General features: G+C 32.8%; 1 protein-coding gene across 1 annotated transcript in view; it reads right to left on the minus strand.

Annotated features, from left to right (window-relative positions):
• Window positions 1–379: 379 nt before the first annotated feature.
• Window positions 380–25,069, minus strand: part of LOC129988978 (potassium channel subfamily K member 17-like) — an 84,190-nt gene continuing 59,500 nt past the window's right edge. The window contains exons 2-4 of the mRNA XM_056097278.1: window positions 14,946–15,298; window positions 12,749–12,950; window positions 380–1,619 (exon numbers count right to left, since the gene is read on the minus strand). Coding sequence (XP_055953253.1) covers window positions 1,408–1,619; window positions 12,749–12,950; window positions 14,946–15,298 — 767 coding nt within the window. The 3' untranslated portion in view covers window positions 380–1,407. The remainder of the gene's footprint in view (window positions 1,620–12,748; window positions 12,951–14,945; window positions 15,299–25,069) is intronic.

Genomic DNA, 25,069 nt, shown 5'->3' on the forward strand with positions numbered 1-25,069 from the left:
TAAATGCATTTGCTGAAATTATTTTCTTAGATCAAACTAGTGGCAATTAAAAAATTGCGAATGAAGTTTATTCAATGGAATTTAATTTTTTTTCCAAATCAAAATTTATATTATTATTCATTTATAGTTTTTAATTTTATAATTTGAAAAGTAAATACATAATCGTCATTTCAGATTCAGCTTTAGATTACTGTTCGGCATTGTAGGATGTAAATTTAAAAAATGAAGAACTCAAGCATGATTTTAAATTTTTAATTAGTTGTTCGAATTGACTTTTTTTCAGATTTAATCAGTCAGCAATTTCTTTTTTTTATGTCGTAAAATTTTTATTTTACTTAAGAATATGGAATGAGCTGAGAATTTGAGAAAAAAATATGTATGAGTGTATGGGATTGGATTTTATTATTCGAAAACCAATCATAATGTGTATTTTCACATCAGGCAGTACTCATCTTTATTTTGAAGTCGAATCATCTAGCTAGGGCATGATCCGTTGCAACAAATATACTCAAATTCCGTGCTCAAACTGTAATATTTTTTTCAGTTCAAAATGTGACTTGGCTTTTGTAAGAGCATTATCATCCTCTAATAAACTTGGTGATAAATCATCAACAATAACATTATATAACTACAAGTTTGAACTTTCATCCAGCTGCAGATTGTCCTTTACATGTGGTTGATGCATCTTGTATATTCCATAATACATATGCTGTTAATACTGAATAGCGTGTTGGTGGATTGGATATTAGTCTTATAGTTACTCCGCATCGTAATTCAAAACGTACTTCCAATAGAATGTTGCAAAAATAGTATTCTGAAAAATTCTATGGATGGTTCTACATACAATTAATAACATCCTTCTTTTCTGCCTTTTAGTACAAACAAATATCGTGGCATAAATTTTTAAATTCTTCATTAAATTGACTCAACACATGTTGGTTTGTCTTAACGTCCTTCCTTCCATACTCTTCCAGAACCTATTCAATCAGACAAAATGAAAAAAAGAATTTATTATTGAAATCGTCGCGGTCACTTATAAAACAAGATTTTCATGTCACAATTGCCTTTTGAAAGACGTTATTCTACATGTTCTCGTGTATTATTTTTTCAAACTTCCTCACAGCTTGTCCAGTCATTTTGACCTAAGTGTTTTATGTCTTCAATATTCTGTCATATCCAGCGTGTGGCGACTGACGACAATGCAAGATGAAGTCCAATGAAAAAAAAAATCGCTACCCTGTTACGAACATAAAAGATCTCCTCCCTTTTCTGAGACTGTACCAGCTCCCATTACAGGGCTCAGTTCGGGTTTCTTTTTTAGTTTTTACAAGTGTGTATAGTGGTTTCGAGGCTCTCGTTCAGCAAAGAGCAACAATCCAAGGCCATGAGGAATCGATGTCAAGAGCTTCACCCCATGTCGTCATCGTCCTCTTGGTCTTTGATGATGCCGATCCTCTTGCCGCAACTCCTCACTTTATGGATAACCTCTTCCTGCATGAGATTGAAACACATGGCAATAAGGGCCATTCCGAACAGAAGATAGAGTGAACACATGACAAGCTTCTCTTGCGAGCCACCCTCTGAAATGACGGAGTCGCCAGGTACCAAATCTCCAAAACCTGTGACAAAAGAAAAATGAAAAACATAAATTTTAGTGAAATAATAAGAATAAGTGAATATTCTTAAAGAGTTTGTATTGTCAAATATACTGAAATGATTTTCTTCAAATTTTTCTCACAGATACTACGAAGCATAAGGAAATTTTAGTGAAGGCACCATGACAATTAATTGAATTGGTAGTATTGCCGCATTGAAAAGAGGCAGTCGGCTCTCCATGGCCGAATGGTCATAGCACTGGTTTCATAATCAAGAGATCGGAAGTTCGAATCCCGCTAGAGATAATGCGATTCAAAGTCTGTGTAAATATTTAATTCCAAAATTTATGTTTTCCTTTATTTCATGTTCCAGAAGATTCTGGGCCTTTCTTTAGTCTACCAGATAAGTGTTCTGGACTTTTCTTAGTATCTCCAGAAAAGTATTCTGGAACTTTCTCTGCTAGTATAAAAGCAGAAGATTTGTCAGTCACTGTATTCTCAGTTCAGAGTTGAGTTAATAAATTGGTTTAGCTCTACTTCTTGTGTGTGTCATTTAGTTCCACACTGAAGAACCTACGTGACAGTATTTACTAATTAGAAACTATGTTTCTTTATATCGAAAATATTGCTTTATATTTAATACTGTCATCACTTTTGAATATAAATATTGCAATCACTTTCATTCGTTCATCTATCTCCTAGTTGCTGTTTGAAACACACGATTTAATTCTTTGGAAATGATGAATAAATTTTTGTAAAATTAGCTTTCGATAGCTCTGAAAACCGTTTAATACAGCTAATATTTTATTTCCATTTAAAATTGAAGATGATAAAAAAAATTTGTACATTATAAAATTTTGTATAAATATTTTTCATAAAAAAAATATTACAAGTATTTTAAAAAACATGAAAATATTTTTTATTTCTGAAATATATCAACCAATAATGAATAAGTAATATTCTTTAACAGTTTAGAAAATACTATGAAAGGGATTCTCAATCTGAAGAAGAAACTTAAAAGCATAGAATAAAATACTAAGGTAAACCAAATAAAAAAACTAGTGATTGAAACTGTAGTAATAAAAGAAGCATTATTTTGATTAAAAAATGAGATGTTATCTTTCAAAATAATCATATGTATTTAAGAACGTGGTATTGAGTAAGATATATGATTCAGTTATTTTGAAAGTGGGGCAAGTCCATTTTTGAAAAAAAAAAAAAAAAAAAAAAATGCAGATAATGATAGTATAGATAAAACTTGTTTTGATCTTTCTTTATGCTTAAACAAATTAAAATTTTAAAAAAAATCAGATTCTAGTATTTTGGAGATGGCAGTTTTAGCTCTTTACAGTATTGGAAAATCTGTTTATTTTGAAAGTGGTGCAAGTCCATCTTAGATTGAAATTATTTCTGGCGGAATATATTACGGCACAATTTAGCTCCGGTTGCTCTATGGTGAAGCAAATGTGGCCGTTTGATATCATGTCTGAAATCTAGGGTGTTTCTATCTCTCTATCTTTGATAATGAAAATCGGAGGTTGTACAGTGTTTCATAAAAAATAAAAAGTATTTCTTAATTTTGTGTTTCAATAATAATAATATTATCATCGATAATATTACATCCGATAATAATAATATTATTAAGAATATTAATAATATTATAACTATATTATAGTTTAACAATTCACGGTTCCTCCATCGGTATTTTTATTTCTTTTTAAAATCGTTTTTTCCAGAGGTTGGGTTGAAAATAAATTTCCGCGTTTCGTTTCATGTATTAAACATTTATTATATTTTGGATAATTTCGTATTACTTTATAGTAATCCTGGGGAATATACAAGAAACTGGTTTTCCGGATTGTCAGTTCTACCACTCTAAAATTACGATTGTCCGGTAAATTGAATGTCTTGACAACAAAAATTTATGATCAATGATATTCATTTCATTGTCACTGGACTGAGCAATCGGTGTTGGAAATAAACATATTATTATCGAAACACAAAATTAAGATTTACTTTTTATTATTTATGAAACACTGTACAACCTCCGATCTTCATTATCAAAGATAGAGAGATAGAAACATCCTAGATTCCAGACATGATATCAAACGGCCACATTTGCTTCACCATAGAGCAACCGAAGCTAAATTTTGCAGTAATATAATCGGTCAAAAATAATTTCAATCTAAGATGGACTTGCACCACTTTCAAAATAAACAGATTTTTAATACTGTAAAGAGCTAAAACTGCCATCTTCAAAATACTAGAATCTGATTGTTATTATTATTATTATTTTTTACTTTAAACTGTTTACGCATAAAAAAGAAATCATAACAAGTTTTATCTTTTACTAACATTATCTAAATTGTTTTTCAAAAATGGACTTGCCCACTTTCAAAATCAGTGGCTCATATGGATCTAATTAGATGCAGATCTGATGCTGACATAATTAGATGCAGACTTGATGCAGACCTAATTAGATACAGTTCTGAGGAGGGCCTAATAAGATGCAGACCTGATTCAGATATAATTAGATATAGATCAATTTAGATGCGGTCCTAATAAGATGCAGTTGTATTTAGATGCGGGTCTCATATGCGCTGAATTAGATGCAGGACTGATGTTGGCCTAATTAGATGCAAACCTGATGCAGATCTAAGTACGGATCTAATTAGATGCAAGATCTGATGCGGGCCTAACTAGATGCAGATCTAATTAGATCCACATCTAATTAGATCAAGTTATACGCAATTCTACTTAGATGCAGATCTAAATAGATCTAGTTACATGCAGTTCTAATTAGATGCAATTCTTATATGATGCAGGTCTGATTAGGGCCTAATCAGATGCAGACCTGATTCAGATCTAACTTGATGCAGTTCCATTTAGATGCGAATCTAATTAGATGCAGACCTGATTCATATCTGATTAGGTTCGGGTCTAATTAGATGCAGGTCTGATGCGGGTCTAATTTGATGCGGACCTGATTTAGATATAATTAGATGCAGATCTACTTAGAGACGGGCCTTATTAGATGCGGATCTAATGCTGGCCTAAATAGATGCAGGTCTGATGAGGAGTAATTAGATGCACACTTGATGAGATCTATTTAGATCATATTTGGTGCAGACCACATAGAGACCTAATAAGATGCAGACTTGCTGCAGGCCTAATTAGATGCGGATCTAATTAGATGTACATCTGATGCGGAGCTAATTAGATGCAGATCTAATTAGATGTAGTTGCATGCAGTTCAAATTTGATGCAGATTTAATTAGATGCATGTCTGATGCGGGACTAATTAGATGCAGACCTAATTGAGATCTAGTTAGATGCAGGCCTGATGCAGATCTATTTAGATATGTATCTAATTAGATGCTTGCTTGATGCTGCTTTAATTAGATGCAGTTCTGTTTAGAAGCGGATCTAATTTGATGCAGATATATGCGAGCCTATTTAGTTGAAGATTTAAGACATTCATTTATAAGTGCACATGTTGTTAGCTATAATGCGGCCTAATTAGATACAGACCTGATTCATATCTAATTAGATGCTGTCCCATTTAGATGTAGATTTGATGCGGGCCTAATTAGATGCAGATCTGTTTAGATATTGATCTAATTAGATGCAGATCTGTTTAGATATTGATCTAATTAGATGCAGATCTGTTTAGATATTGATCTAATTAGATGCAGATCTGTTTAGATATGGATCTAATTTGATGCAGCTCTGATGCGGGACTTATTAGATGCAGATTTAAATATATCTAGTTACTTACAGGTCTAAATAGATGCAGATGTAATTCGATGCAGTCTGAAGCGGGCTTAATTAGATGCAGACCTGATTGAGATATAATTAGATGTAGAACTATTTAGATGCGGGCCTAGCTGGATGCAGTTCTGTTTTGATGCATATTTGATGCGGGCCTAATTAGATGCAGATCTGATCAGAGATGCACACATGATGCTATATTATTATCGAAACACAAAATTAAGATATACTTTTTATTATTTATTAAACACTGTACAACCACCGATTTTTATTTATCAAAGCTGGATAGATAGATAGAAACACCCTAAATTTCAGACATGATATCAAACGGCCACATTTGCTTCACCATACAGCAACCGGAACTAAATTTTGCCGTAATATATTCGGTCAAAAATAATTTCAATCTAAGATGAACTAGCACCACTTTCATAATAAACAGATTTTCAATATTGTTAAGAGCTAAAACTTCCATCTCCAAAACACTAGAATCTGATTTTTTTTTTAATTTTAAATTGTTTACGCATAAAAAAGATCATAACAAGTTTTTACTATACTACGATTATCTCCATTTTTTTCAAAAATGGACTTGGACCCCACTTTCAAAATAAACGGCTCATATGCTGAATCAGATTTACAAAGGATGCAAGATACAAAATGTTCTACAAAACTTCGATAGAACGAGATGATGAATTTAAAATTATCCATTTGCCACCACAACTAGGAAGACCAAGTGATTTCAGAAATATAAAATTATCTTTTATGTATGAAAAAAAGGAGATCTATTACATCTGAAAAATGCAAGGAAAGGATGGATTTATAACTATATGTAACTCCTGTTCATCATGGATATTTTAAAATGTTAAATCTTGAATAAAATTCAATTTAATTAGACCTACGTATAAACTGAAAATGTATAATTTCATTGAAATTCTTAATAAAACTGAATTGTTTTTTGTTATGTTATATTTTCTACAAGAATATTCTTTGTTTTGTTTCACTTTTTATCAAATGAATAAATAATTGTAAATTTTTGAATATCATTTTGTTTTAATTATTAAAAAAACAGTCTGAAGTAACTGAGACATTTCCCAATTAAATGAACGTTTATAATAAATCATTCATTATGAAAGTGAGGCAAGTCCATTTAGTTATAATAAAACTCTTATTTTTTAAGTCAGCACTGTAAACACTATTGGATTATAAACTTACGTTATCTGGTACCACAAAATACAAAAAAATATACCTATTAATACTTACTAATATTTTTAAATTGATTGAAATGCAAACCTTTAAATATAACAAAAAACGGACTTGCCCCATTTTCAAAATAAATGGCTCATATGTTTTGGAATTAATATTCTATGATGGATTGGAAATATGCAGGAAAGAATAAATTTATATGGAATAGTATTCTAATTTCTCGAAAATTGCGAACCATTGCTTTTTGTCTTAAGACTTTAACAATGGCAGAATCTCTGTTTGCAACATTAGAGAGGACAACTTTTACTCCAGATAGCTCCATTGTACTTTCATTCGTTCAGTGTCTAATCATGTTGAGGCAAGCAATGCACGCATCTCCTGTGCTATTACCAGATGGCACAGAAATCAGGTTAAGAATTTACGAATATTACTTTATTTTAGGCATTCTAAATCCTTATATTTCTAGGAAATTAAGGAGAGAAAACACCTTTTATTTTCCAGACAATTGCCATTTTTCTTAAGAACTTCCAAGATCTTTTGGGAAAGAATTGATGAAATTATTTTGAACTTAAGCCGTTACTATAAAAGGAAAAATTCAATAAGTGTCAAAAACATCTTTAATTAATTTAAAATTCAATGCAATGAAAATTTGAAAGGGATACTACAATCAGCTTGCTTGATATAATCAGGATATTATGAAGCATTATCTGCAATAAGCTGTAAAAACTTTATATTGCATTTGGTTTCTTATGAATGAATTGGAATTTCTTTTAATAAATTAAAATGCTATACACATATCTAAGTATTTATTTTTTCTTAAGGACTATATCAAGGAAGTAAAAAAGTTTTATTAACTTTCCTTTATTATCCACAAAGTATGGTGTTTTAAGATTCTTTAAAATATTTTGATTAGAAAATATTGATTTCTTGATAGAAACAGCTTTTAAAACTCAGCCATTATATAATTCATTTTCATGACTCGGAGCAATGATGATGATGATGTAGTGTCCGCGTTACCAAGGAAAGGGGGTGCAGTAGCTTCTAAGGGTAAAGAACCCTGAGCCCCCGAGAGCAGAAGTCTGACTTCTAGGTCATATGAAGATGACACACACACATTCGCTTGCACAACCCCTTTTTACAGGGGGGGGGGCACATTCACACACCTCACAGATAGAACACAGATGAAGAACAACCATGCCCGAACCGGGATTCGAACCCGAGACGTCCAGATCACGGAGAAAATGCGCTACCCCTATGCCAGGACGCCGGCGACTTGGAGCAATACAAGAGTTTATAGGATAAAATAAGGCATATGTAACCTTAAGGTTCAGAAAAAAATTTCTGACTTCTGTGCTGTTGTTTGGCTTGTATTTACGCTGATTTCATGGACATCAGTTTGCATATCTGTAGAATTAAAGTCGAAACATTTTGAAGTTTTGCCGATAATCCGCGTTACTATTTTTGGCATCTATATTTTAATACCAAATTTGGCAATATATTCATGCATGTTGTCCAGATTTTGTTACATCAGATTCTATCATATTATTTTCCACTGCCATCGTTTCTGGAATGACTGATAATTCTTCGCTATACTCTGTTTCACCCTAACTTGGCAGTATTGTAAAAGGCAGAAAATGTGACGCTCCGCGTTGGGAAAGAGTTCCCCAGCAATTCCGACTTTAAAATAGTTAAAATGCTCAGAAATTTATCAAATAATATCATAAATTACAGAAATCTTTTTTTTTTATCAGTATGTATTTAAAATTATTCTCAAGTTAGAAGTGTTTATCTGTTAAGTATTTTGTAAATAAAGCGAACGAATAAAACGAAACGATTGACATAATGAATTCCACTTTGGCTAGAACCGGTCTTCAAGGTCAAATATTTGGCGCGCTTTTCTTTTACGTCTCCGCCAACTCAGCTTCATTTAGTTCCCAACCATTATCATCTTTCGTACTTTTTTATTCTCGCTTTTTTACCAGCTGATATTTTTGATACTATTAATCATATTAGTAGTTATTAATTTTGTTTGGTGAATATTTATTCGATTCGTCATTTCTATTCACTTCTAAACTGTCTGAAAAAGAAAAAGTGTTACACCGAATACGCTGTGCGCACCTTCAAGACGAGTGAAATCAACAAAAAGTGCAACATGAAAACAGAAATAAAGGCACCCAGTCCTTTAAGTACCCCTGGAAAGAAGCGATCAGGCTCAGTAGGTAAACATTCAGGTCATCTTATGAAAAAGTAAATATGATGATGTAAAAATGATGATTTTACATTAAAATATGATGATTTTACATTATCCTGTATCTGACGAAAAATCCATGCATTTATTTGTAGAAATGAGATCCCAACATTAGATAAAGTTTTAAAAGATGTGAACGATGATACAGATATCTTTTCTAAAAACATTAACCGAACTACGCTTTACAGAATATTGAAAGATTTAGGGTTTTCTTTTGAGAAACGATGAAACGAAATGAAATAACTTTAATGATTTATTAAAATAATGTATCAATAATATTGAACAAAATAATGAAAATAAGGAAAAAATTAATTCTCTGATTTAAAATGTTAATATAATAAAGTTAATAAATATTTACTATTTGGCGAAAAATTTGTGATATAAAGTTCCGCCAGCGATCTACATTTCTAGTAACTTTATAGTTTAAAGTAACCCAGTTCCCCTGACAGCGACTGTGATTCGGCATGCCTAGAATATACACTACTGCCAAGTTAGGGTGAAACAGAGTATAGATATTTTCTGCCAGATGTTCTTTCAAAGCCAGTGATAAATATAGATACAGTTAATGGCTTTGAATTGTTAAGAAAATAATTTATAAACTGAAAATCAAATTAATAATTTTAAAAAAATAATTAAAAGTAATAAACATTAGAGTTTGATGATATAAATCAGAAAATTCAGTTTGCTTAGTTACATAGTTTGCTTAGTTTTAAAGCAATACTAGGGCTATTTTGGGATGAACTTCGAAATTTTGAACAGCGGTTGGATGACATTTAGATGGTGTAACCCCTCTTCAAGCTTACACACCGTATCAGCGGGAGGCAGTTCGGCCCCGTCGGATTTAATGTGCACCAGGCTCGCTTATACAGTGATTCTTAAGTGGAATCGGGTCTCGAACCTGAAATTTTCCACTTTCGAAGCGAGATCTTACCACCAGGTTACCGTGGTCTTCATAAAAGAGAGAGATGGCGTGGTTTAGAAATTATATATATATATATATATATATATATATATATATATATATATTATTTTAAGATTTAATTTAATCCTAATTAATTTCCTAATTTTTTAGCCTAATTCAGCCCATGTCAAAGTCATTCTACAATATTCTCTTATTTCCTGATCCCATTCCACTTTTTCTTCCTAATTAATTCAACTGAAGCTTTGTAAAAATGACTGCGTCGTCGGTTCCTCGTGCCGAGTGAAGGGATCACTCTGTTTCTCTTGTCAAGGTCGCCACGTGTGAGAAATCCCAATCATAATCGACACGTATCAGAAATCTCATGTTATATAAGATCAGGGATAAAATGGTCAGTTGGCCTTCATTTTTCTCTTTACGCTTTGAGTTGTTCTGTGTTGTGTCTGTATTCATCACTCCTGCTTGTAAATAATGCGTGCTTTCCTGGGATGAAATAAAACGACGTCAAAAAATCGAAAATCTCTTCAATGTCTTCGAAACTGCCTTCTGATTAGAAAATGATATGCTTACATATTACATGTTACGAAATTTCCGGGGTTCATTTGGATAGTGGGGGTTATATGGTGTGAAGAATGCTCAATCACCAGGCGGCAGTAGAAAATAAAATAACGACGTTTATTTACACGAAGACACACAGGACAGCACAAAGACGACAACTATATACAGCACAGAAGACGATTATCTTCAGCCGAGACGTGCAGCATACAAAACATCATAAACAGCAGCATACAACAGACTCTACTGCAGACAGTAGTACACAGCTTAGTTCAGCACTAGCTTCACTCCGTCGCTGCACCGCTTATCTCTGGAAGGCCAGTTCTTTAACGTCGGTTCCGACTACACTGCCTTAGCAGCTGCGGCCGCTTCCTTTTATAGGTTTCAGGAGGCAGGGCTAGACGCCTCTCAACCAATCAGGCACGTTTGAGGAGTATCTCGGTTCCTACTGGACAGATCGGGAAAATTCTCGATGTTTCGGGTATAATCTATTTTGGCGCCAAATTCGTAGCCAAGTCGCCAAATGGTCGCCAAGCTCTGGAACCTCCGACGCGACACCGGATTCCGTCCAGTACAGATGACTGTAAAACATTCTTTCCGATGGTGGAACCAACTATGCTGGGAAGCAGCATTACAGATTCGTAACAATATATATATATATATATATATATATATATATATATATATATATATATATATATATATATATATATATATATATATATATATATATATATATATATATATATATACACTGGTGGACAAAATTAAGAGATGGAAAGCATTTTCGCACATTTCTCTAAAAATACCGCACAAAACCTGGACAGTTGATTGCCATATATGGTCACTGTAGCGTTATTGGCCCTGAGATAAGTTTATGTATTCTTGTGGGCGTTGCTAAGCCAGAAGGAGGTATAAAAGTCCCCATCGAGCTGTTCATCTCATTCCACTCCTCAAGACAGTTGCAGATTTTAGTGCATTTTTTGAATAATCGTGTTGTTTCTTGCTGGTTTTTAGGTGAAATGAGTGAACATCATCGTTTAGACGACGGTATGAGGTGGATAATTGTGGGTATACTTGAGGCAGGCCAGTCCCAAACTCAGGTTGCTAGGGAATTGGATATAACACCAAGCGTCATTTTCAATTTGTGGAGTCAATTTAAAACTAGTGGGACAGTATGCAGACGACCAGGACAAGGTCGCCCGAGGGCTACAACGGCCAATGAAGACCGGTATTTGTTCTTTTCAGCTAATCGCCAGAGGACGGCTAAAGCCACTCAATTGTTTAGGGACCTCGCTGCTGCTACAGGAACATCAATTTCGAGTAAGACAGTTTCCAGAAGACTCCATGAAAGAGGGCTGTATGCCAAGAAGCCCGTTATTTGCATCCCACTCACTCCTTCCCACAAAAGAGCGCGTGCAGAATGGTGCAGACAACATCAGAATTGGACACAGCTTCAATGGGCTAATGTTCTCTTCACCGATGAGTCCAGATTCAGTCTACAACCTGATTCTGGACGGTTATTGATATGGAGGGAACCTGGAACCCGATATCATCCCAGCAACATTATCGAAAGGGACCATTATGCTGGTGAAGGACTCATGGTTTGGGCAGGGATCATGCAAGATACCCGCACACCGCTCCATGTGTTTGACAATGGTTCCGTGAATGCCCAGAGGTACAGGCAGGAGGTCCTAGAGCCCTATGTGCGTCTTTTCAGGGGCGCTGTTGGCCCTGAGTTCATTTTTATGGACGACAATGCGCGACCACATAAGGCTCTCATGGTTGATGAGTATCTGGAAAGCGAGAACATTTAACGAATGGATTGGCCAGCCAAATCCCCTGACCTGAATCCTATTGAACATGCTTGGGGTGTTCTTGGGAGAGCTATTGCGATGCGCCAACCTCCCCCCAGAACCATTCTAGAGTTAAAAATTGCTCTGATGGAAGAATGGGAGGGTCTTCCACAACCCCTCCTTAACTCCCTTATTAACAGCATGCATACTCGTTGTGCATGCTGTCTGTCTGTCAGGGGTGACCATACACCATACTAGAGGCAACACACACTGTACAAGCCTCACTTTTATTGTCATCTTTTATCCTTAAGTTCAGACTACATTGAATTTATTGGCAATAGGTCTTAACAGTGAATGGCACTTTCATTTTTGTTTTGCATACTTTATTATCATGGTATAAGCTATATCCATACCAAATTTCATTTATTTATATTCAGTATTTTTTGAGATATTTGGGAAAATGTCTTCCATCTCTTAATTTTGTCCACCAGTGTATATATATATATATATATATATATATATATATATATATATATATAATTGCCAATAATGTGCGAGAAATTATTAGAACAATGCACAAGGATCATTTAGCCTATTAGCCAATACATTTATAGTACTTGCCTAACAACAACAATGAGGACCCATCTGAATTATTGATACTCACCAATCGTGCTGAGAGTAACAAAGCAGAAGTAGGATCCATCCAGGAACCCCCATCCTTCCCACAAAGAGAAAAGAACTGCTCCACCTGAGATGTACCCCACCAATATCACCATACAGAGAGTAATTGGGACAGATACTCTGGCCTTGCCGTTATATTCGTCTTCGCGGTAGATTTCTGTGTCCGGTATGGGTTCAATTCGAACCTGTAAGATAAAAGTAAAAAAAATTTACAATCTTTCAATCACTTGAAACAAGATTCAGTCACAATCCAGATTACCGAATACCTGTCATTCCCTTAAGGAAGACGAAATCTTGAATGTCCAAATTCCTAACAAATCAAAATTCAAACGCTAAATTTAGCTTTCTTAAAAACAATTTTTAACTATTATACACTATTTGTTAATAACAATAATTTTAATCATTGAATCACTACTGTTATGTCACATCTATGTTTCTGAATATACTATATATAAATAAATTTCCGTTTGTTTTTTGAACCTTATACAAATCCATTCCTCTTTATGAATTTAAATTAAATTTGGCACACATGTGTTTCTGCACCTGGATGGTTCAATTACCGTAATAAAAATTTCTGCACAATTCTAAATGGTGGAATGGACTTAAGATACTAAGTTTTTCCTCTATAAGTTTGAAGCATATCATCAAACAAAAATTATTTTTAAGCTATCTTAAAATTAAAAAAAAAATAGCTTTTCAGTAATATCAATTTTATCATCATATCTTTATAATTTTTTTATCAATTTTTCAAAATTAATTTTGAACAAGATTTGCATCGATTCAATTTAGGGGGGGGGATAATATTAAACTTAGTTCACTGTTTAATAATATCGTGCTCTTTTACCAATGTTAAATTGCTCTCTTCAGACATTTTCATTTTTACTTTTATAATGTAGAATAAAAAAAATAATACACACGTGTAGAAATTTACATTAAATATTGTCTTTTATAGTCGTTGAATTTTTTTAATCTATTGTATCTAATTTTATTTCAAAATTTAATACTTTTAGGATTGAATTGACGTATGCCTTTTTCACTGTTTATTTTTAGGTTGAAAAGTTTTTATTTCACTTGATAAGTGAGTCAGTTTTCTATATTTTATCATACAACTTTAAAATCGTACCTTTTAAACGGATATTTGCTTCGAACTTTTCAATTTCTAACTACAGATTTTCGGCTTTCTTTCTTTTTTTTTAACTTCGTACTACCTTGAAATTAGACATTTTTTTTTCTGTTGTTGTTTCTAATGGCACTTGCCATGACAAGCCCGCTGATGAAATCAGCGATTTTAAGCCGTGGATGCGTCTCTTGTTTTTTAGTAGCGCCAACTAGGGCCAATGGTACGTCTTAGCTGCTCAAGCATTACAATCGCTTGCACAGCCCCTTTTTACAGGGGAGCACATTCACACTTCTTACAGATAGAACAGATGAAGAGCAACAACCATGCCTGAACCGGGACTCGAACCCAAGACGCACAGATCACGGGGAAGACGCGCTACCCCTATGCCAGGACGCCGGCGACATTTTTTTTAATTATTATTATCCATTACTGCCATATCAGCAAATTCAAAATCTAAATACCAGGTTTGGAATAGTTTAATTAAACGTTATAGAAAATTTAAATATCAGAAACTCCTGAAACAGAAGGAATATGAAAGTGGATCACAAAACCAAAAAAATTTTTTTTTGTGCCAAACCAAAAATATTTTTACAAAAAAAAAAAAATGAAAAAAAAAAACACAACCAAAAATATTTATTAAATATATAATTGCTTATATCTGTGTTGGCATTCTTCAATCGTACCTTGCATTTTACATCGTGATAATTAATTGTTTGCACAGTATCTGACTTTTTATTTACTCGTGTCCGAATTATGAAGAAAATACTATAATTTTAGTGTCAAAAAATCTGCATCATAAAAAATCGATTTGATGATGCAGAGGAATTTGGCGAATTTCGATATATTAGAATGATATATCGAAGATATTATTTGTATATTATTATCTAAGATTATATTATTATCTAAGATATTATTTGCATTTAAAAACATTAAAATCCTTCTGAGGACTATTCAAAGGATGCAATGACAATTCGTAGTAGTTTTCCCAATGTTGTAAACATGTTATATCACTGGGGAATGTAGACTTTTCTCAAATCACTAAAATCGATTTTTTTTTTACCTCATCTTCCCTGATGTGTGACAATGGAGGAGGTGGTGGAGGAGGTACGCTGAGATGGAACTTGTCATCCACTTCGAGACCGAACCTCCCTGCGGAGGACGAGGAGGAGTTACCAACCACATGCTGCACCCTGTAGTTCTCGGAAAGGTACCTTCTCCGCCTCGCCTCCGAACTCGATCCTCCATGTCCATCTGCAGTGCATGCGCATGCTCTGCTGTAGAGATAGCGGAATGCTTTCGCCAGGATGTCACCGATGTTCGTGAGATAGAGGAGCATGAGTGGGATGCCTATGATGGCGTAGAAAATAGTGGCCAACTTGCCGGACGGAGTCCTTGGAGCGATGTTGCCGTACCCTGAAAAAGAGAAAAGATTAGTTGTTAAAAAGATTCAATTTATTTTGTTCATTAAATGTCATCCAAACTAAATATGGCAGCAATGGTGTATATTTAATTTGTTACTAAATAAATTAACGTATTAGTTTGATACTAGCTAAATTCCCATTGAATGAATGCAAATGTTATACATTAATTTAATGGGAATTTCCCTTTTTACTTTCTCGTAAACGAAGTATAGAGCATGCATTCTAAAAGTTTAAACTCGAGAAAATTCGTCAAAAAATTCATACTCGAGTTTTCGACAAATCTCCCGCTTCATACCTCTCCAAATATCAAAAAATACATTTTTTTTTAAATTATGTCCATCGGCATATATATGGACCCGATAGCTCAAAAATGCTTTGAGCCATTTGGCTGAAATTTGATATATGACCTTAAGACCAAGTTTGAATACTTCTATACGCTTACTTAACTCTGTCATATTTAGCTTTTGAAAATTCTTAGGAAATTAGCTGAAAAATCTCTCCGATTCTGAACTAACCGCATTCCAGCAATTAAGCGCCAAAAAATCGCCGAAGATCGCATTCTAATAGATTCTTTCGTAACTTTTGTCCGCCAGTGGTACACAGTTTTAATAATATACAAATACATTTATTAGAGAATATATGAGAAAGCTTCGGAGAGACCACTCCCTCTGGTTTTTTATTGCAATCTTTTGAAAAATATTTTTTGCAGCATTGCTGATTTCTAAGCTAACAATCCGCCACTGCTTAATATTGAATATTTCTAATATTCTCTGCTAATCAGCTCTCCCCCAAAAAAGCTAGTAATTAATTTTTTTTAATATTGTTTTAAATCCGGGAAGGCAAGGTTAGAACTTAAAATTTTAGGACGGACGACATTCCAAACACATTGCACCATAACTGCATGGATCCTGTATTTATCCGCCAGTGGCATACAATCTTAATAATATATAAGTAAATTTATTAGAGAATATGCGAGAAAACTTCGGAGAAACCACTCCAGCTAGTATTTTATTGCAATCTTTTGAAAAATACTTTTTGCAGCATTGCTAATTTCTAAGCTAACAATCCGCCACTGCTTAAAATATTGAATACTTCTAATATTCTCTGCCAATCAGCTGTCCTCCCAAAAAGCTAGTAATCTTATATTTTTTAAATATTGTTTTAAATCTGGGAAGGCAAGGTTAGAAGAAATTAAAATTTTAGGACGGACGACATTCCAAACACATTGCACCATAACTGCATTTATCCGCCAGTGGCATACAATCTTAATAATATATAAATACATTTATTAGAGAATATGCGAGAACACTTCGGGGAAACCACTCCAGCTGGAATTTAATTGCAATCTTTTGAAAAACACTTTTTGCAGCATTGCTAATTTCTAAGCTGACAATCCGCCACTGCATAAAATATTAAACGCATCCAATATTCTCTGCTAGTCAGCTGTCCCCAAAAGCGTATGACAATCATTAATTTTTTAAATATTGTTTTAAATTTGGGAAAGCAAGGTTAGAAAAACTTGAAATTTTAGAAAGGACCATTTCCAACACAACATTCCCATATCTGTATGGACTCTCCGATATTAACTTCCAACGGCTGAAAAGGAAGTTGAATGTGAATTTTAGTTTTACAGAGATATCGAAAAAGAGAGAAAAAAAACCCGCATTAAAGGTAATAGTTCCTGCCACCTATAATTGACAGACAACTTCCTGCGACGTGATCAGAGCGTGACTTTGCTGCTGTCTCGTCCCATATCACGAAATTAGAAAATCGATAAAATCGAAGCTCGTTGCCACGGTTGCAGTTGTGAGGTTCATCGGAATAGTAGAATTTCAGCAAATCCAATAATTTATCATCACCCATTTTCATGCATACAAGTGGATTAAAATGCGCATCGATATTATGTCTCGAGAAATATCAAGAGAACCAAGTGCATTTAGAAAAAAAAATTAAGAAAATGCTAACTTCTAGTCCGAAGCGTCGTAGTATGATAATGTTTTGATTCGTCTGTATTTAATTTATTTTCAAAATTTTATCTTAATTTCATGGCGTGAGAGTACAAATATGTATTTAATATCGTCGCTATGCCGTGAGTATAAATTAACAATAATAAGTATTATTATAAAATGTATTTGAAAGATTTAAAAAATAAAATTTAGTTAGAGAAGAATTTGTGAGGCAATGAAATTAGTAGCCCTGAAAATCCTCTCACTATATTTTTAATTTTCATGTGGTATAAAAAGGCTTTTTATGCAATAATATGCTCAGAAGTTAGAGAGAGAAAAATGTTACCATTTCGATAAAATTATGATTAAAAGTCAAAATAAAATTTTGAAAAATTATTGGTTAGTGAGCACTTACTATTTAATAAAAAAAAAACTGCGTTTTATATTTGGTAACTCTTAGTCTACTTTTTGGTCTTTTTTAATATTCACATAAAATAATTTACAGAGAGCATGCCAGACTGTTACCATTCTTTTGCAAAATTTGCTTAGGGTAAAATCAAATATGATTGAATAAAACATCCGAATTACGCTAAAAAAACTATTTCATGAGATGAAGAATAACTATTTTGAAATAGCAGCTTTTGATGACAAGTGAATGAGTCAGAATTCTTGATTAAATAGAATTTCATTTGAATCTTTTTGCATGTAACTTAGCCTTATTGACATTCTCAGCCAAGCATTTTTAAACTTCAAATTTTGATTGCAGGTAACTCATTATTCGGAATCTTACATAGATATGTTTATTTTGCATATGCATCTCTAATTTTTTTGTAATTTCAGTTAAAACTTAGCATTTAATTTAAAACGGGAAGTAATTAAAATTCAATTAATCCATTAATATGCTTGTTCAATAGAAGCATATTTATAAAAAATATAAGGAGAGAAGAAAAAAGAATTAAGCATTTATATGAGCCACAGAATATATTTCAAAATTTACGTAATATATAAAAGAATTGTTCTGTACAAATTTCTTTAATTTAGTTTTTTTTAAAAAAAAGAGTAACATCAGTGCACTTTAAAAATTTTTTTATCATTATTTATTTCTAAAATTTAACGTTAGTTGTAATTGCTACAGTTTTCAATAATTTTATTTAAAATAGGCTTTAAATAGAAACTGATTCAAATAGGAAAAAAATGAACGTCATCTTCAAATTTTCATCGTCAACCATGACAGAAAAAATCAGGATGAAACATTAGTTGCAACATTGAAAATATTGTTGTAAAATATATATAAAAATACCTTTAAAAATTAATTAAATCTAGACAAAAAAATTTACTGAATCTAAATTGGCATCATTGTAAAAATAATTTTTTAAGATGATGTGAAATTTGTTGTTGTTGTTGTGTTGTAACTTATGGCACTTTACAAGCTCTTACAGTTATCTTCAGTAATTTAAGCCGAGTGAGCGCCTCTGGTATTTTCAGTAGCGCCAACTAGGACCAAGAGTACGACTTAGCTACTCACGCGTCACAACCCTTTTTACGGAGCGGACTACATTTTTGCATTTCATTCTCTCATCCACAGATAGTAATTAAGATCTGAATCAGAGAACAATCACCTCTGAAGCAGTACCCTCAGTGGTATTACTCTCTACATGGAGGAATTTGTGACCACCACAGATTTATACTTGCGCCAGCTACCACACACACGGAGAGGTGAAATTTGTTTTTGTACTATAATATTTTCAGAATAAAGTTTATAAAGGAATTTAGTTATGAAAGAAAAACGTCAAAATGTTGCTCAATTTTTAATACTCATTTTTAAAAAAAATCCTTGAGATGCTTATTTTTATTCCACAATGTATATCAGCAGCAGAGTCGGTAGTTCTAGAATTAACAAAATATCTCATAGAGCAAAGATATACTTTCCCCCTTTATTATTAGACGGTAGTTATATGAGAATTTATAATCCTGTTAAACTTAAATAATCAAGAAGTCTTCACAGACAAAAATGAACTTTTAAAAGTTATAAGAAATAACAAAAAAAGGCTATAACTAGAGATATGTGAGCCTTGAGCAATAAATAATATTGTCACTCTCTTTCTTTATTTTTTATTCCAGCATTTTTGTTAGTTATCGTGGACTAATTTCTTAATAATTAAGGTGACTTTATAGCTTTAATTGATTGAAAAATCTTTAATAAAGTTAAAGTTATTGATATGCGCTGCTATTATATGCTATTTTGATTCCTGTCTAATCCAACTAAGTCAAAAAAGGATATGATAACCGAGGATATTTGATGTTATCTGATCCGACTTATCATTTATACACCTGGAAGTATAACCTTTTTATTGAATTAGAAATAAATAATGTTTTTCATGAGATAAATCAATTCTTTGCTTGAAAAGTGAAAATACAAATATCGTTAAGTTAATTTTCCAGATCTTAGAATTTAATTCCGATATAAAACTAACCGATATTTTTTAAATCCTCAGCCTATGATCATTGCCCCAGTTACCTCAATAATAATTACAATAATGAAGTTAAGTGTAAAATTAAAATCTTTAAGTCAAACTCCATAAATTAAATTTTAGAGACATGCGAACCCCGAGCAATAAATAATAATATCCATCCCCTTCTTTATTATTTCTCTCCATTTTGCCTACTTTTTTTTAATAATTTAGGTGACTTTAAAATAAATTTCAAAAAGAGACTTGAAGCTAAAAAAAATCAATGAACTTCGCATTTCCCGATTTAAAAACTTATGAAAGATCTCTTTTCACTAATAAACAGATAAATTAAGCGTTAAAATCACAACTTATGCATTAAAACTAATAAACTGCTATTTATTTAAACGAACTCTTATTTCTTAAAGAATTTCTTGATATTAATTGCAAAATTCTACGGAAAGACCAAGGCTGATTCTTTAAAAATGCAATTAAAAGTTGGTTGACAACGATAATGTAACGTAATAGACCACTTTCCCAGGAACCAGTCTTAAAGATAAAACAAAGCAAAAAAAATGCTTTATGAAACGAAATTAAGAAAAGAATCTGAAAGTTAAATGGAAGGAGAATAAAGTACCGTAAAGAGAAAGATAGAAAGAACTGAATACCTGAATCGTCTTTTTTTTTTTTTTTCGCATATCTCTCACTCCTGATCTTTGAAAGAAGAAGAAAAAGATCCATTTTCTTTCTTTAATGGGCCTGAATATTCAGTGAAAATGGCACTTATTTCGAGATAAGATCTCTTACGTTACGATTTAAGACAGCTGTCTTCAGGTCCAAAGGCTGGTCGTGACTAAATGGAACTTAAAAGAATAAATTAATCTCCTTACTCTCCATTAGTCGGAGAGATGGATTCAACTTCGCGACTCTTCAAGTAATTGTCCCTAATTCGACTTCATGAATTTTAAAAAACAGTTCTTTTGATCGGAACAATTTTTGCATCAAAATGAGAAATCGCCAGACTTTATGATTATACTCGGAATGGGTGAAAGTCAGATCAAAATATCAATTTATTGAGAATATTCTATTTTTGGATGCTTGAATTAAGAATATCATTGAAGTAATTCGTATTCATAGTTCCAAATTGGAATACAATCCGGATCAGAATTTCAAATTTGAAGCTGGATGCACGTATGAATTCCCATAATATTTAAATTATGAGAGAGATCAACATGAAGAATAGAGATTTTTAGTGTTTAATTAGTGTTAATTTCATGGCTTCAGAGTTAAGAAGCTAAAAGCTATATGATTAATTTTCTTCCTTTTGGTAAATAGCTATAATTTCAATAGACATAATTTTGATTTCTTTTAGGATTTTAAACATTATTCTCGAAAACACCTCATGAAAATTATCTGTAACATAAAGTTGATTGATGTAGTCAGTTATCTAATTACAACCAGGGAATGTGGTCTTCCCAAAATGTTCTCGCATATTCTCTAATAAGCTTGTCATGCCAGAGAACGCCTTATATGGCATTGGCGTAAAATTGTTAAGAAATATTAACTTTTGGCCTGAATGCAGCATTTTTACTGAATCTATCGTGTCATTCTTGGCGAGTTATTTGGCGATTAATCCCTGGCATGCGGTTAGTAGAATCTGCAAACTGAATTTCCTTTTTTGGCGGGTTTTTTCTAACCCATTCGAACAAAAGTTATATACAGAGCTACAATTGTAGTCAGAAAATTATGCGCCAAATTTGAAATGTTTAAGTCATTGCGTTTTTGAGTTGTGGCGTTTACATATTTCTAAAAGTTCAGATCAACAGATGGTCTAAGATATGTTACACATGTAGTGTTTGTTTTAAAGAAAAATAAAAGAAACGTAACAATTTTTTTCTCGAGAACCATCCTAGTTTTTGTAAAGAAATGCTAAAATTCACGCCAAAATATGCTTTTTCTTCAAAAGTAAAATATTTAATATTAATAAATAAAATATTTTTTAAATATTTAAAATATACATTAAAATATTTTTTTGAAAAATCCCCACTGAATCTAATCGGTTATTTTAAATAAATGAACAGTCTGTACATGGTCATTTCACATGATGTCATATTAGAATGGAAAATATAACTGCCATCTACAATTGCGCAGTGCTTGAAGTTAGTGAGGTACTTGAAAATACCGCATTTATCAAACGTTTATATCTTCAGAATATTACCACTTTCTTTGTTGTACTCACAAAGACGTAAAGAATATAGATCCGATAACAGACAATAAATAGCAGTTGATGGCAGAAATGAAATCATTTTAATTATTAATCAAATTTGTAGCAGATGCATTCTTCTCTTTTGGATAATAGATGGCGATGCCTGATTTGGTGCGCATCCCATAGTGCATTGCGATTGTAATTATAATGAGATGAGATGCTGTTCTGTTACGGTGCGCGCGTGAATGTCTTGTCTTTCGTGTTTGTGTTTGTTTTGTGTGAAATGTGACCATTAAAGAAATATTCCCGAAAACATACGCCCTCTTGCTTCCACTGCATGGATCATAATGATCTTCATTCCACCACAAATTACTTTAAATGATTTAGAAAGTAGTTTACTTTTACCAAAGTTATTTCACACCAACACTTATCTATTAATGTAAAAATAGAGTTAAAAATAAAATAATTTAGAATACAAAGGGTTAAAGGGTATATGTTTTTTTTGGGGGGGGGCATTTTACAAAATTCTACAATTACTTACAATTATTACAAAATTGTTACTTACTTACAATGATAAAATATTTTTAATTTCATTTTTCTAAGAAAGGTTTAGTGTATCATTATTCCAGAAGAGATGCCATATCTAATGTTATTTAAAGATTTACCAACATCATATTAAGGAATTTAAAATGAATTGTGATAATATATCATAAAATAAGTTCTTTGAATGATAAAACTGACAAAAAAGGCCGTAAGGAGTATTTTTCAGAAGCTTTCTTTGCCTGCCTTTAGTTTAGCTGGATTCTTTTACATCGGTGATTCATATATGGTCATCGCATGCACAACAATCGTTCTTTCTGTCTTGCAGACGAGATAACAACCCGGAAAGAAACTTATTTCTTTTATTTCTGCCCTTCCCCACGAATGTCAAGCACCCGAGTGGGTAGGCATGGCACAAACTTTTGTTCCGTCCAAAGAAACATAGTTGGACGGTCGCCAGTTGGCGCGACCATGCTCAAACTCCAACGTCAGCGCCCCCAAAATAATAGGGAGATTTATGGAATGGGAACAATGGATTAGGAGTGACGTCTGTCTCCAGCACAACTCGAAACAAACTACAGGTGTGTTCACGTCGTCTTGCGAGCAGGGTGGGCTGTAGCAAAAGACGAAGTTGTACAATTTTAAGTGGGATTCCCCAGATGGGAAAGTCTTCTGCCTGCAGTTTTAAGCAAAGTGGCCGCTTGCCTTGTTGAATTAGAACAAATAGTTTTCTGCATTTAATCAAACAATGCATTTTTACTTTTTCATGTACGAAATATACAAAGAGAAAATATTAGAATCATCAAAAGAAAAAAAACTATCTTGAGATTTTGACGAATGTCCATGTTTCAGATTTCTCTGACACTGAAATATACACTTCTGTATTTATGCTTATCTACCTCTGAACACAATAACTTGAGCTAGATAGATGAAATTTGGTATATAGATATTTACAACAAAATTGTAGATTTCTATCAAATTTTCAATCAAAACAATTAAGAGGGAGGCTGTCTATTTATCTATATGAGTGCAAGTGAAGACAATAACTCAAAATATAAAAAGCTGGGTAAATAAGAATTATGCATCTGCAATGTGAATTTATATCAAATTTTGAACGGAAGCCGTCAAGGCGATGACTGTCTGTCTAACTGTATTTTTCCATGTCTATAAGCATGATAATTCAAAAATCTAACAACTTAGGCAAATGAAATCTTGTATACTTCTTTAGCAGCTGTTGTGTAAATTCTTAATGAAATTTTGTGGGCTTTATTTGTCTATGAGTCTGTTCTTTCGCCTACTTATAAGCAACATAACTCAAAAAGGTATGTGATTGTAAAATTGTAATTCTGCTTCCAATTTCCTCAGCCGGGTGGGAAAAAAAAAAACCCGTCTAAACTGCATAATTAGTTTTCATTTTTATACTACTAAGTATAAAATACTCCTATGCGGGACTTTGAAAATAAAAATCTCAGTACTTTACATTCTTTCGCGATCTTCCCCAAGGTCAATTGTTTTTTCACTGAGGAAAAGGGGATAACTGTTTATCGGTGAGATTTCAAGAAAGACTTGAAGAGACCATTCCAATTGGTTAAGAAATGAGAAGGCAAGGTTCTTTTTCCCCTCGTAATTATATGTATGTTTTCCTTCATCCTTTATTGTGGATACCTTATGATAAATAATACCACTGGAAATTGTTTGAAAAGTGTTCGAAAGATAGAAGGAAAATATTTCTTAGTCGGTCAATTTTGAATAATAGAAGGAATTTCTCTTGAAGGGGAAAAAAAATTGCTTAACACAAAAGTATATAATTTTTTACTATCACAAAGTACAAGAAATTCGAAAAGGCATTTTTTTAGACATGTCTCATGCTAAAGTTCACAACGAGGTCAACTTTTGTGTGCAGGAGCCTACCTCAGGATAATCACGTGATCGTAATGGAAAAATAAGTGTAAAAAAGTGTAAAAAATAAGTGTCTCACCGGGGCAACTATTTGCCACTGTCCCATAGCGGGCATGTGATCTTCTTGAGGTAGGCGTGGTCTTCTATTGTGCGCAGTAGTTGACCCCGTGTGAATGTTACTCAACGGTGACAGTTTGCAGCTCCAAAGACTTTAAAGTAGTTTTTGAAAACAAATTTCGCTGATGTGACGTGTAGGTTTAGAGAAATAAGAGGCTATTCGAGTGTTGCCGTCGTCTTTTTACCACATTTCAAAACTATGTTGTCTGCTCTAAAATTGCTGAGGTATTGATATAAAACGGGGCGGTAAAATAATCACTCGTAACTAAACTTCCATTAAATTTCAACTAATATATTTCTATTCTAATGTGAACATTTTTCTCAGACGAATCAAAACTATAAGCGATCATCAGAATTTCATTAAATCCGACCTTACATATTAGTTAACATTTCCAAGCAATATCTTGTAAATAAACAAAAGAAAATCATACATCCAGAATAGCATCGCAATGGCATTTCAATCTCAATACAAATCTTTCATCGCATTCCAAGAATGAATAATTCATTCAGCAGCTTATCTAGATGAAATTCCTTCCTTATTCAATTCATTTTTACTCTCTCCTTTTTCTAATGCAAAATATTATTTGCCTGAAATTATGTTACAGTTC

Source organism: Argiope bruennichi, chromosome 10 (genome assembly GCF_947563725.1).
Source record: "Argiope bruennichi chromosome 10, qqArgBrue1.1, whole genome shotgun sequence".
Lineage (NCBI taxonomy): Eukaryota > Metazoa > Arthropoda > Arachnida > Araneae > Araneidae > Argiope > Argiope bruennichi.